This window comes from Rhinolophus sinicus, linkage group LG03 (genome assembly GCF_036562045.2).
Source record: "Rhinolophus sinicus isolate RSC01 linkage group LG03, ASM3656204v1, whole genome shotgun sequence".
Lineage (NCBI taxonomy): Eukaryota > Metazoa > Chordata > Mammalia > Chiroptera > Rhinolophidae > Rhinolophus > Rhinolophus sinicus.
This window is the reverse complement of record NC_133753.1, coordinates 70,748,267-70,763,188: the sequence shown is the minus strand read 5'-3', so window position 1 is coordinate 70,763,188 and position 14,922 is coordinate 70,748,267. Positions and strand designations below refer to the sequence as shown.

General features: G+C 36.9%; 1 protein-coding gene across 1 annotated transcript; it reads left to right on the top strand.

Moving 5' to 3' along the window:
• Positions 1 to 1,264: 1,264 nt before the first annotated feature.
• On the top strand, positions 1,265 to 12,946 carry EMC7 (ER membrane protein complex subunit 7). Its single transcript, XM_019752884.2, has 5 exons — positions 1,265 to 1,566; positions 5,488 to 5,607; positions 9,117 to 9,255; positions 10,582 to 10,662; positions 12,482 to 12,946. Exons 1-5 carry the CDS (start codon positions 1,334 to 1,336, stop codon positions 12,632 to 12,634), a joined length of 726 nt encoding a protein of 241 aa, XP_019608443.2. The 5' UTR covers positions 1,265 to 1,333; the 3' UTR covers positions 12,635 to 12,946.
• Positions 12,947 to 14,922: the final 1,976 nt, after the last annotated feature.

Sequence of the window (14,922 nt, the reverse complement as noted above, 5' to 3'; positions counted from 1 at the left end):
GAAAGCTCAGTTGCTGTTTGCTGCTTGTTCTCTTCCACCTTTTGCCCCACATAAGTAAACTTCCCAGCTCCTCTCTGGCAGTATTAAGACCAACACCAATTACTTATTACTCAAACTAAACATGTGTCTCAGACATCAGCAAATCAGTCACCTAAAGTATGTAAAAAAAATCAGAAAATTTGGGGATGAAGGTATTTTTATTTCAGCATATTTGTAAATTTTGTATCATTTTAGAAAAGTGAAATTTTATTTCATAGTTTAGCATAGTTTTGACGGTTGGTGGTGGGGAGCAATGTAGCACATGATAAACTTTTTACAGCAGATCGGCTCCTTCCAAAGATCAAATGTGAAGGAATGGCTACCTCAAAAGACTCAGGGAATGTACCCCTAAGAGGCAATTGCTGATGCTCAGGAGAGTAAGAGTATCTACCTATGCCAGGGGCTCAGAGCACTTGGCTCTTGTATCCCTCCGCTCCCCCCCCCCCCCCAATTTTTGTTACTCTCTCCTGGGAAGCTAACTCTAAGAGTTCACAGGGCAAAAACATGAGTTTCCTTTAATAATCTTCAATAGGGATTGGTAGTAGAGAGGATAATATTTAAGGCCAACAGAAACCTTGGGCAAATAATTTCCCTTTTTGTTATCAAGAAAATGAAAGTAGAGATCTCTGAAATCTTGGCTTAGCCTCCATGAGCAACACTGGCAGGTTACCACGGCCCCAACGTTGTTATGCTCACCATAAAGCATTCAAAACAGGACGGATGGTGTAGTGTCAGATAAATGTCCCCCAACTCTCCGTTTTCACCAGAGGCAACCCTTGGTAAATACTTTACGTCTTTTTCCAGCTATTTTGTTTGCAGAGATACTATCTCCTTTGAACACACAAACGGGGCGGAGGGGCTTTTCATCTCATACATCTGGGGGAATCTCTCAAGTTTTTTTAAACGCTCTGGATCTATTTCTCCCAAAGCCGGAGCCTCATTTGCAGACACTACTACAGAGCCTCGTCCCTCCCAATCTTATCATCATTTACTCGCTCAGGTCCCCTACTTCCGTGGTTGCCACAGCAACACGCACATCACTTTGGCTTAGCGGGCAGCCCGTATCACTTGACCGGCTCCTCAGACAGACGTCCAAACGCCAGCGCGGGGTACTTCCGCCTCATTTTCGGCTCGCAAGTCGATTGGCGGAAGATTCCTATACTCGGGTTTGAGCCAACCGCTCGCGCCAGAACCGGGCGCGCAGTGATGACGACACCAGCCGGCGGCGGCGGCGGTGCCTGGGAGACGGGGCGGGCTTCCGGAGCTGCCGGCGGATCCGCTGAGAGCTGCTGTCATGGCGGCTACTCTGTGGGGCTTCTTCTCCGCCCTTCTGCTGCTGTTAGCAGGGGATGCCCAGAGCTCGGAGGGGCCCGGGGCTTCTGCCGAGGGCTCGGGAGGGATTGGGGTGGGCATAGGAGATCGCTTCAAGATCGAAGGGCGTGCGGTTGTCCCAGGGGTGAAACCCCAGGACTGGATCTCGGCGGCCCGAGTGCTGGTAGACGGAGAAGAGCACGTCGGCTTCCTTAAGTGAGCATCTTGAGGGCAGCGAGAGAGCGGGTGGGATGGAAGGCCGAGGGGAATTGCTCCTAGGAGAGCTCGGTGTCAAGACCTGACGACGTCGTTGTCGGAGGGTGAAGGGGCGGGCGCCGCTAGCGGTCTGTGCGGGGAGACGTTGGGAGCAGTCGGACGCTTTCCCCTTCCCGCTCCCGTCCCTCAGAATGAGGAGAGCAGGTGCTCGCCCCAAGGCCGGAGCGGTGGGGTCAGTTATGTTAAACTCCATTTTGGCCCTGTGTGGGGACGACCACTCCTGGACCCTAGGGATGGGTGGACCCCTTATTTGTCTCTTGCTGAATTCTTCCCCTTGCATCTCTCTGGTTCCCCTAGAATCTGGCCACTTTTTGCATTCATTTCAGTCTTTTTTTGGTAGCTTGACGTTGTGTGGAAAGATGCTAGGCAAGTGGGAATTCTGAAAGCCCAAAGGGCTTCGAATGATGACTTAGACTGGGAGACTAATTACTGCTTCTAAAATTAATGCGCTCTGAATTCCCAAATCTAAGCTTTTTTTTTTTTTTTTTGCCTGGAAGTGGGGTTGTTCTTTTTTACACTTGAATTCATCGAGGGGTTTGCAACATCACACTTGACATTTATGTGAGACTAGAATTTTTCTACATTGTTTACATGCACCTGACCTTTCTAGCTATTAGTAGAAATGGGATTTCAGCCTATATTAAAAGACGTGTTGAACTTATTAGCACTCTTGTTTTGCGGCAGCGTGCTTTTCAGATGTCTGGGCACAATTATGAGTTGTTTTAAATCTTTCAATTGCTGCTTGGAAAGTGCAACTGCGAACTGAAAGAAAATATTCAGGCAAGAAAGTGTTTCTGTGGTGGACTTGTACACCAGTAGGTGGTATCTGAAAACAAGACAAATGTGGACATGTAATTCTAAATATGATTTGCAAATATTCAGATCACCCAAGTGCCTTTGACAGATGCTTTTAACAGATTAAAAGTGACAAAAATTATTTTACCATAATTACAACCATTATTTTAATGCTATTTGTCATTTAAAATCTGGCATTAGGACATTCTTTAGGATTTACCCTAATTAATGATGTTTTAATGATAAAGATCTCCTTTAACTGTGGGAAATTAGCCTGAATTGAACATTTGACCTCAATTTTCTTTTCTGCCATATACAATTCTTTTAAAAAGCATTTATTACTTTTATTTCAAAATAACATATAAGTAATATGTTTATTGAAGAAAATATAAATAAAAAAGTGGAGATAACAACCCCTAACATTTTATTGTATCTTTTACAGCCTTTTTTTGAATCACAAGTGTGCTTTATTATAAGGAAAATTTAAATGTAACCAACAATACTGAAAATAATGTAACTGGCATTTACAGCCTTGGTCAGAGTTCTTTATTAAACCGGCCTATATTTTTAATAGTAAAATACAATTTATAGTAGTTTGTAACCTGCTTTTTTCATTTAATATTTTGTGAGCAGCTTCTGTTACCATTTTATATTCTCCTATTTGTGTATAGAAAGGTTGATTAAGAATTAGTATGATGTGCTCGCTTCTGCAGCACATATACTAAGAATTAGTATGAGGAGCTTATGGTGGCAGACTTGTTGGAGAAGGATTAGGTAATTTGTCTTACACATGTTATGTATAACTAGCATGCAATTTTGACTTATATTTATGCTTATTGGATGTGACTTGGGATTTGGCTAATGGAAATGACAGTTCTTTTTTCATTTTATTATTTTTTTATTACATTATACAAAACAACATAATGATTAGACATTTACACCCCTCACAAAGTGATAACCCCCCACAAGTATACTACCACTCTGACATCGTACATAGCTGTTACAGTACCATTGACTATATTCCCTATATTGTACCTTACAACCTGTGACCATATATATATATGTGTGTGTGTATATATATATAATTACAGTTGACATTCAGTATTATTCTATTTCAGCTTCAGGTTTACAGTGCATGGAGATGAGAGTTTTGACTGAGGACTTCCCATGCCACTTATTGCTTTTATCACTGTGTATATAAACCGTAATTTATTTAATCAGTCCTCTGTTTTTGAGTATTTTAGGTAGTCTTCAGTTTTGTGACATAATGAGATTATGTACTATACTTTTTTTGAAGTTTTTATTATGAAAAATTACAGACACACTAAAATAAACAATAGCTTAGTGAATCCTTAGGTACCCATCACAATCTGCTGGTTTGTTTCATGTCTCCTCTGCACCTCGTTTGTTTTTTCTCTGGAATATTTAAAGATGATCCTAAACATAATATGATTTTACTTGTAAAAACAATCTTTTTGTGTCTCTAAAAGATAAAACCTTAAATAAGTAACACAATACCATTACTGATTCAACAAAATTAATGTTCCCCACTTATCTTAAAACACTTTTATGTAATTGTTCTTTCAAATCAGGATCCAACCTTTAATACTATACAAGGCCTACATTTTGTAGAGTACATATTTAAAGCCAAGTTTAAAAATTTTGTTATAAAAGTTTTGTGTTGTATTTCTAAAGTAAAATATGTATCTTAGGATGCACGATCTATTTCTTTTTTCTTTAGGCAATTACTTCCACTGTTATTTGTAACTTTGTTTTTCTCTGGACCCAGAAAAATGTTTTGAAATTCATTCAGTTAGGGTCCCATCAAGAAACAGAAGATACACTCAAATTAGAATGACTCAAGTATAGTTTAACGAAAGGGTTAAACAGTGTAGTCATGGTGTAGGGAAACAACCCTGGAGTTGTGCAGTTCCCTAGAGTTTACAACCTCAAGACTGTCATCACCTCTAACCCGAAGGGAGGAAGGGAAGTAAAGGTTACTAGAACCTAGAAGGGAAGAAGGGATTGCTTTGAGAGGAGCTGTGTCCCTTGATGCAGCCAGTCAGAGGTGGAATCTCAGTGAGAGAACTAGAAGGGAAATATGTTAAGCTCATTTTCTTCTTCCAGTGTGCAGAAAGGAGAAGGGTGGAGAGTGGATCTGAAGGGCAAATGAAAGACATCCAGTTCAGGAATAAGTTAACTCGGTGTTTACATTTCAGTTCTGTTTTAGTTTAGTGTGTTCTTGGAAGTAGCAAGGAACACCGCCTCTTACTTTTTAGTAAATACTGTAGATTTGGCAGGATCAGTTATTCCTTTTAACTGAAAGAGCCCAATGATTTAAGAAGCATTGTTTTAAAATATTACTAGAATTCGGGGAATTCTCTGATAAAGTTGGTTGTTTTAAAATCATTTGTTTTCCTGAAACAGAAACTTTTTCCTTAGAATGGCAGTTTCTCCTTATCAAAACCAATTAATTTTGATCTTGAACATAAAATTATCAGCTCTGGATGGGATGGTTTTCTAAGTCCAGAAGGTTTAGAAGAAATCGGTTAGGAAAAGGTAGATAGTTTTAACTATAAAAACAGAAAGAAAGAAAAACAATGAGGTGCATATTGAACTAGAAAAAAAGCTATTTTAGTTAAGAAATTGTTGGAGGGAGTTGGCAAAATTGGAACCAATCATATTGTAGTAATAATGTATATTGGTGTTTCCTTTGAATGAAGACATGGCTTCAAAATAAGAACTGTGCTTCTGTCACCTGTTATCTCTGTCCCACAGAAGGAACAGGAGTACGTTCTATGTAAGGGTTCTCTGCTATTGTGCAGTGTCTGAGGTATTTTCAGAACCTGTTCAGTATAATTATGAAAATTGAAGTGTGCGGCAACTCTTGCTAGTTTTGCGGGGTTTTTTTGTTTGTTTTTTGCTGATTACTCTGAATGTCATTCTTGGGGGAGTTGATTTGGGAGTTAACAGTTATTTTAAACATAAGAAACATAAAATGATTTAAAACAAGAAAATAATAAGCTGTTGATCAGAAGTGACTAAATATGTTTTTTATTTTTCCAGGACAGATGGGAGTTTTGTGGTTCATGATATACCTTCTGGATCATATGTAGTGGAAGTTATATCTCCTGCTTACAGGTTTGATCCCGTCCGAGTGGATATTACTTCAAAAGGAAAAATGAGGTGCGAGCAAATGATTCAATTTTTGCCAAACTTTAGCCTACTGAATACCTCATTATATATTCCTTTTAGAATTTATAATTAAGGTTGAAAAGTCTTTAATTTAAACTACAGGTATTCCTTAAAACATTTAAAACATTTATAAATTTCCATAGTTCTTCCTTTCCGAAGAATATTTAGATTGCAATAGAAATTTAGTATTTCTTGGGAAAACCATAGATCACATTGTGAGGATCATGATAAGAAAAAGAAAAAGAAAAGCACAGTATTAAAGGCTGGCAGACTAGGAAAAATTTTCAGAATTTCCAAGTACATGAACACATGCTTTGCAGTTGAGGTGAAAAGAATTTTGGACTAATTCAGGCCGTGCCACAAACCCATTGACAGATGGAACTAGTTGTGTAGGTGTCCACAGTGTTCAGATTCAGCCTTTTATTATAACTCCCAATTTATTTATTTTTTTATTGTCACCTGCTAATAGCGTTCTTTGTAGTCTAATCTGACCAGGAAGTATATGAAACAATTTTATTTATTTGTTTTTTTCTAGCTTTATTGAGGTATAATGAACAAATATGAAACCGTTTTAAATGGTAATGTATCTTCATTTGAGCTACCACAAAATTACACCATATTGTTGTAATAAAGCGTGGGTCCTGCAAAGGCAAAAATAATTTTGGGGTTAAAGGAGCTATATGTTATTATCGACCTTTTCAGTATGTGCCAAGCCTATTTAGGTTGATTTGTAGATGCTCCAAATAAAGCTGGTATAGAGATGTATTCAGTTAGTACCATAATAGGTACAGTTGAGTTAGTGTTTACTCCTAAGATGTTTTCCTTCTTTCTTTGCTTTTTTTTTTAACATTGGAAGTTTTCAAAGTATAATATGCAAATATGTTATAATTCAAATTAGCTCTAGGGTAACACACGGAGCTGTCTCATCCTTTATATCAGCTGCATATAAGTCTATTGATAGATTTGCCATCATCTTTATAACCAGCTCCTGATGGAGGGGTAGGGTTTTCTTTCTTCTCTTTTAGCACATATAGGGAACAGAGACAGTTATTCTGTAATGCTTTAAATTCTTAATATTATCATGAAACTAGTACCATGATGGCACTAAAAATATATTCTTTAGAAACACATTACTTTTCCCCTCTTTTTGAAGTTCAATTCTTGTCTTAGATTATTCTACTTTGTCTCAATTCTAATCATATTTCTTGCTGTTGGCTATTTAGAGCAAGGGTGAAGCTTGAATTGAAGGTAATACCTGGCAAATATGTTTATAAATATTCTTTGATGGAATAAGTGGATTGTTTCAAAGTAGATGAACCTCATTAGGTACTGACTTTCTCATGTCTTTTTAGAGGCATGAAGATTTAAAAAAATATACATAGGTAAAATTCTAGTATGTAAATCTTAAAGGATTTATCATGATTTTTTTTATGTATTTTGAATTGCAGTCTTTGAGTGGGGGTATGTAAATTACAGTATGCATTATATGTAAGTTAAAAAGTTTTTTTAATATTGAAAACACTGAATACTGGAGGGAATGAAAGTTGTTAAAAGGGTATTTAAAACGGTACCCTTGTCTATTTAAAACGGTAATTTATTTTTATTCTTTTTACTCTATTTCAATTTTGAATAAAGTAGTCTAAGAAAACAGAAATATTTTTCTAAGTATAAATTTTATTTGCTTTTTTACCTTGGGTAAAGAGTACTTCATGTTTTAGCATTTAAGGATTAGTTGCAGCAGTGGGATTCATATTCTCACATCCATTCCTGAGGATTGGATGCCTAAAGCATAGGTTAAAAAAACAACAACAAAAAACAAGGCCCTTATCATTTTAATAATTGGGGGTGGGACAGAGTAGAGAATAAAGTGGGATTCATATAAGATCTTAATATTCTTGACCAATGTTTTATAAGCATATTGGGTGAGTTAGTTTCAAATATATGTGGGACTTCTGTTTCTGACATTTTGGCAGAATGTAAAACCTTAGAAATGCTAGATAAAATTTGACAAACATTTCTTTTATAATGTATAGCTCCATAAAAACTGAGGCAGATCCCTAAGGGATAAGCTATAAACCACTTTCCCACCTGGAGGTTTTGATGTTCTCTATCCAAAAGGCTTAGGTTTTATTAGTGTGCAGGTAGGAGGCAAGCCTTGGACTTGCTTGGCACCTTAGACTTGGTTCCCCTTTTGACCCTTGGTACTAACACCCAAAAGACCAGACTCCCAGTCTGGCCCTTATTTTGGGGGGCGGGGAGGAGTGTCTCCTGCACATTGATAGTCATAATCCTACCTTCATTGAAATTCGGGGTTGAATGTATTACTTCCTGTGTGATTTGGAAACCTCCAAGCTTAGCAACTAATAAGATGGTCCTTGGTTATAACACTGGGCTCTTGGCAGAGACAAATTCGTAACCTCTCTGGAGGGAGATACTCTCTACCCAGGCACACACATAAATAAAGTTTACTTAACTTACAAAATACCCTAGAAAACAATATACATTGAGTTAGCAGATGAATCAAACCTCCAAGAACTTTTAGATATTAAAATTATTGGATATAGATTATAAAGTAGTTGAAGGTGTATTTAAAATGCTTAAAGTAATAAAATAACTTTCTGCCATAAGAAACAAAATACTACCAAAATAGACCGTAGATATTTGAAAAAATAATAGGCTTTCTACAATAACTGTAGGCATTGGGATACAAAACTCAATGAATGTGTTAAGCAACTGAACAGAGGTTTGATGAATTGAAGGATTAATCACAAAAGAATTAACCTAGAGTATTACATTGTAAAGGAATGGGTACTGTGAAAGTGAGAATTTAACAAGATGTGAAGTAAGAATGAAAAGGTCTAACACATGTCAAGTAGAATTTCCAGACGGAAGTGATAGAGAAAATAGAGAAGGCGGTTTTCAGAAAGTAAGCTGGTATATGTGTGAACATAGGTGAGAGTTTTGATTAAAATTAGTTGCATTTCTGTGAAAACAGTGTTACCTACAGCACTGTTGTGGGACTACCTTAAATCATAAATTTTTCCTGCAATATAGCCTTGAAAATTGGGTGCACCCTATAGTACATATCTCAGATAATCAAAAAAATCAAATCTGGCATTTTTAGTACATTTATAATAAAATAAATTCATTATTAAATAGAATCAAAGACTTTAAAGCTGGAAGGAGTCTAAAAGAACTTTTGATATAACCAAAGAAGTTGAGAACTTAGGTCTAACCCCACAAGCCCAGGTTGTAACAGCTACAGCTCGAAACTAGGTCTCTTGATTCCAAGTCTTGTGTTCTTTACATTTTGCTAAATATTTTAGTGATACAGATAATGCTACTTTTATCAGATTTTCAAGATAAAAAGTTTAGATACCAAGATATTTGGGAAAAGCTAAAGGTAATTTTAAGGCATTGCTAATATATTGTGAACAGTTCTTTTAACTAGTAATGTTTTTAGTAGGATTACTGATGCTTTTTTAATGTTGCTTTATCAGAGCAAGATATGTGAATTACATCAAAACGTCAGAAGTGGTCAGACTGCCCTATCCTCTCCAAATGAAATCTTCAGGTCCACCTTCTTACTTTATTAAAAGGGAATCATGGGGCTGGACAGACTTTCTGATGAACCCAATGGTATGTATCAGGCTATAGTAAAATATCTTCACTAATCTCTAATTTGCTTCCAGGCAGTTGAACACTTCTAACCCCTGCGAGATAGAAAGCTGAAGTCAGATTGTTCGATGAAGGAAAATTGTGAATAATTTGTGGATTTCAGGAAAATACTGGCTTGGTGACTATATAATGAAAAGAATATAGTGAGAATTGCATGGTAGATTTGACGTTGAAATGTGCAACAGAAATTGGATAAATACTTATTTATGATGAAATGTTTTAAAATTCAAATAGAGTAAGAATATGTCATAAATCATACATGGAGCTGTTTCCTCTTTCATACAACCTGCACTGATGAGTGTGCCATCACTTATTAGCCAGGCCCTATTCGTGGCATAAGTCAGGCTTTTTCTTTTTTTTTTTTTTTGAACTGTGTTGTGAGCAGAGAAGTTGTTCTGTTGTTCTGTGGTAATTTAAGTATTTGGTATTATGAAACTGATGTGATGCTAACCATGAATTAGAATACCAATAATAGAATACATTCTTTAGAAACAAATTGACTTTGTTTTTCTATTTTTGAAAGTTGGATTATGTTAGGATTGTCTAAGTTTTGATCATATTCCTTGCTGATAGCTATTTAGATCACAGAAAAGAATGTTTGGGGTAACACATGCTCTAGAGAGGAATAAATTAGTACCTAGAATCTCCTATCTGGGATAAAGAAGCAGGAAGGTAGAGTGGATGGGAGAAATCAGCAATGAGACTCCAAAACTTACCAAGGAATATCTTCCATGTTCTCATTTCTGAAATTACATGGAAACATATCTAGTACTATAAGCTTCTAGGTGTTTTTTTTTTTTTTGAAATTGATCTGCTAAAGTAGTTGCTTAGTACTATGTTGCAGGTTTAGAGGATGTACATTAACGAGAGGGGAAATACAGTGTTTCCTCCAAGAACTACAGTCATCTGGAAGGAGAAGCCCAGCTGGCCATCAGGATCACCAATCCCAGTGCCAGACTGCAGACTGAAGAAAGAGGATAGTTATGTTTGCAAGCTATTTGTGTTAAATAAGACTGTAAATGGCAAAAATGATAGGTGGCGCAAATATGGAGTGAGGTGTCTATAAAACCCAGACATGTATAGATAAGGCTCTTAGATTCTGCAACAGACAGACATCGAGGAGCACCTTGCTATCAACAGGGCTAGTTCAGTAGATTTGAGGTGGTTGCTGCTAGTTTTATTCTGTATACAACATTTAAATCTTTAATTTTATCACTGGTTGCTAAGTGCAGGTTTTGTTCTACTGTTAAGTGGGAAAAAACATTTTCTGAATTTTCCCCCCCACAGGTTATGATGATGGTTCTTCCGTTGTTGATATTTGTGCTTCTGCCGAAAGTGGTCAACACAAGTGATCCTGACATGAGGCGGGTAAGATGAATGCCCACCTGTGGATTTTTGAACCATATTCTGATGCCTGGTCTATCCAGTGTGGCTGGATGTCTTGGGTCTTTGCAGCTTTATCCTAATTCCCAAGCCAAATTCATCTAGAGGTTGTGTTAGGACAGTGTTATGTTTAATTAATTGTTTCCATTGGACCAGGTACATTCAGTTGATTCTGCTTGATAAAGACCAGGGTCTCTTCGCATAGCTAAAGCATTCTACTTAGTACTAGTCTCTTTGTGCCTCACTTGTTAAATAGTAATGCATAGTAATCCTGGTACACCTAACCCAAATATTTTAGAAAATGATAGCTTCTTATAATCTATCCTTACTTTATCAAACTCTTCAGAGTACACATTTAGTTTATGTGTTCAGACACACAAAAGACATTTGAATAGACCACGGGAGAAAAATAGAATAGAGGCTTTCAGACTCCACACCACAAAACTACTGGTTTGGGAAGGGGGAGAGGAGTTGTCAAGTAGCATGCTTCAAATTTAGTGCCGTTTTGTCTTTTTTAAATACTGGCTTTTATATAAGATTATCAGTTTTTAAAAACCATTGTCCATTCTCCCACCCAAAAGCCATCAACAAATATCTTCTGAGTGTTTCCATTTTATTTAATATATTGTATGTGTTGACATCTTATTCATTGCTGTAAAAACATGTAGTAATCAATTTCTAGGTTCTGGTTACTGGGGAATACACAAATGAATTGTTATGTCATCCCTGTCATTAACAAACTCATAACCCAGTTAAATGTAGGACATAGAGGATTTATTAAAAACTCTTCTTGCCACCAGAGGAGTGTGTGTGTGTGTGTGAGTGTGTGTGTGTGTGTGTGTGTGTTCAATGGGAAAAGAACATATGCATAAAATAAATAAAAATGTTTGCTGAGGTAGGAGACGATTGCTCATAAGTTCTATAAAAGGTAAGGCATTTTATTGCAAGCTGGAATGGCAAAAAAAGCTTCATGGAAAAAGAAAGCTTCATGATGTTTCAAAGTATTTTTCTCCCCCTTCTTCTGCCCCCACCCCAACTCCGGTTCAAGCCGTTGTTTCTCAGTCTAGTTGTGTAGGACACAGCTCCCTGGCCCATGCTGGTATTATGAGTCTATGCTCCCCCCCTCCCCCCAGCTAAGGCAGTCAGTTGGCTGCAGGCCATTCACATTAATTACATTAATGTTGTTGAAAGTGGAACAGTACTTTATAGATTGTTGGTCAATAAGGGTGATGAGAAAACTTCAAAACAGACTGCGCCAAATCCTTCCACAAGTCCTGTCCTTCCACTGACTTGTGTTGCTCGCTTTCGATGCTGTAAATGAGGTCACTCACATCATACAGCATAGACTAAGGGCCTTGGGAATCAAGTTTTGGAAATACTGCAGCTATCTTCCAAACTTGTCTGATACCTTGATATTCTGATTATATGCATCTAGAAAAACCATGAGTTTTAAAAAACACTCATTAAAACAATCAGAAAGCATTTTAATCAGAAAACAAAATAAGATGGCAAGAATATGATCCCATATATGCATTATCAGAGAAAATGCCCTTTATAAAAACAATCTGAATCAAACCCTAGGCAAGCATTTATTGGACATTTACTAAGGATTAAAATGCTTAGTGGTATAAAGGAGATAGGAAACGTGGTTTCTGAAGTGCTGTTGGGTAGGACATTGGATTGTTGCTCGAACCAGTGCCTTTTATTTGTTTTAGTCCTCTCCTTCCTTAGTGGAAATGTTAGTTGTTCAATGACTCAAAGGATCCCTGTGCCTTTCATATCATTGTGCTTTGTCTTCCTGCAGGAGATGGAGCAGTCAATGAATATGCTGAATTCCAACCATGAATTGCCTGATGTTTCTGAGTTCATGACAAGACTCTTCTCTTCAAAATCATCCGGCAAGTCTAGCAGCAGCAGCAGTAAAACAGGCAAAAGTGGGGCTGGCAAAAGGAGGTAGTTGGGTGGTCTGGAGCTGGCATTTGCACAGACACGGCAACACTGGGTGGCATCCAAGTCTTGAGGGAAAACCGTGTGAAGCAACTACTGTAAACTTGAGTCATCCTTAAAGTTGATCTCTTACAACCGTTGTGTGTGGTAACTTTAGTACATGTTCTGTACTTGGTACACAAGAAAACCCAGCTTTCATCCTTTGTCTGTATGAGGTCAATATTGATGTCACTGAATTAATTACAGTGTCCTATAGAAAATGACATTAATAAATTATATGAAGTACTATACATTATGTATATTAAAATGTCTTAATCCAGAAGTGAAATTATCTTGTCATTTTTTTCCATTTAATGTTTCTTTTATTCCAGACAGTTTTCTTCTATCTTTCATTATCTAAGGCTTGAAATTGACCCTTTCTGCTTAAAGAAGTGGTTGATGTTTTCAGAGCAGCATGCACCATGGTTTTTGTGTTAGCTAGACCTTTCAAAATTCTCAGCCCTGCTCTGCCATTTAACATACTCTGATTTTTGATCTAGGACCACATGTACCTGATGTAGTTTCAATTTTTATTATTATAGTTAGTTTCAGAGTATGGATATGTGAATAAGTATTATCAATTTTTAAATTCTGGTTACCGTCTGTGGCATTCATTATTGAGTGTCAGCTATGTGCTGTGATTCAGGGCAGGATACAGAGATAATGTCCAGTGCCTGTCCTCAGTGGAGCTTCCTGTTGGGAGGAGGCACAAGTAATGATGAGTGGATGGCCAGGGGAAGGACGTGCCGCAGCAGGAGGGCCCTCTAGAGTCTGAGGATGGAAAGTCAACCTTAGCGCTCCATGTCGGCATATTGGAAGTACAGCTCAGGTAGCTTTTAAATCCCCTCACTTCTCCCATCATTGATTCTCAGAGGTGTTGAATAGAAATGACTGTTTTCTAATCAGGAGTATCTCAAAAACTTCATTTCAGTAAGTTGCAAAAATTTCACGTCTTGTCGATGGTTTTAATTAAAGAGGAACTCTGAGGCTATAGTACTGCTTCTAGTAGATAGAGGGCGTCTATCCTTTCCTGTTTAAGAACTCCCGTCGCTTTCTTCAAGTTATTAAATCAGTAAAAGAAAACGAAAAAAGGATTGGTTCCAAACTCTTATTTTCTCTCTTGTAGTAGAGGTACGTAAGTTTTCTTTTAAAGAAATAAATTCCAATGCAGGACATTTTATTAACTATATCTGTGTTTGTATTATAACACCGAAGATACCAAACTGGTTACATTGATGGGTTAAGGTTGGTAAACTGGTTAATGTTAGAACTAGATCTTTTAAAATAGTCATTTATTGAAAAATGACTAAAATATTACAACACTAGTTGAGTGAAAGTTGTAATTTAAAGGTGTCATGATATAGTTAAGAGTCATAGTTGTATGACCAGAAGTCATCTTGAAAAATTTCAAAATCAAGATTGTCAAAATTTGCACATGGACTACCTAAGGACCAAGAAATTAGACAGCACTTTCAAGGAAATTACCATTTCATGTGTTGATTAAGAAACTGTGGCTATTTTACATCGATTCTAACACCATCTGAATATATATATATATATATATATATATATATATATATCCTTTATATTGAGGAATGTTATTACATCAATTGTGTATAAAAATCTTTGCATAGAACCTTCTTCAAATGCTTAGTGTGCTTACTGGTGCAGGAATGATTATATATTATTGGAGAATATTGGGTTCAGTGCAAAGAGTCCATTTAGCAGCTAACTTGCTTTGTGACTTTGGGCAAGTCACTTTCCCTTTTTGGACCATGTCTTGTTTATTGTGTTTCCAGCATTGAGCATGTAGGTACACGATAAGTGTTGGTTCAATGAGTAAATAAATGGTCCTCAAGTTTCCTCATCTGTAAATTGAAAGATTTAGATAAGACCTGTAAATTCCTTTTCAGATCTAAAATTCCATTATCATTTTTACCCAAGTCCCATTATTTCCTACCCATAAGAACCATATGTTCAGTGCCAACTTGTTCTTTTTTTACTTCCTTGGGTTCTTTCTGCTATTCCCCATTTGGAGACAATATTATTTTGCCTTTTCTTCAGGGCCTTTCTTAGATTCAGTCTACATATAGTATCTCGTTTAAAAGGCGAGTTTTGTGTTTAAAATTTTTTTACATCTACGGAGTTAAACCTGAGTAGTGACTGTCCAAAATAAATCTTTGTTATCCATTCTTGCCAGGAAGTCCTGAATGGATCCATAGCACCCAAGCTTTTTTTTTAATTAAATTTTTTTTATAT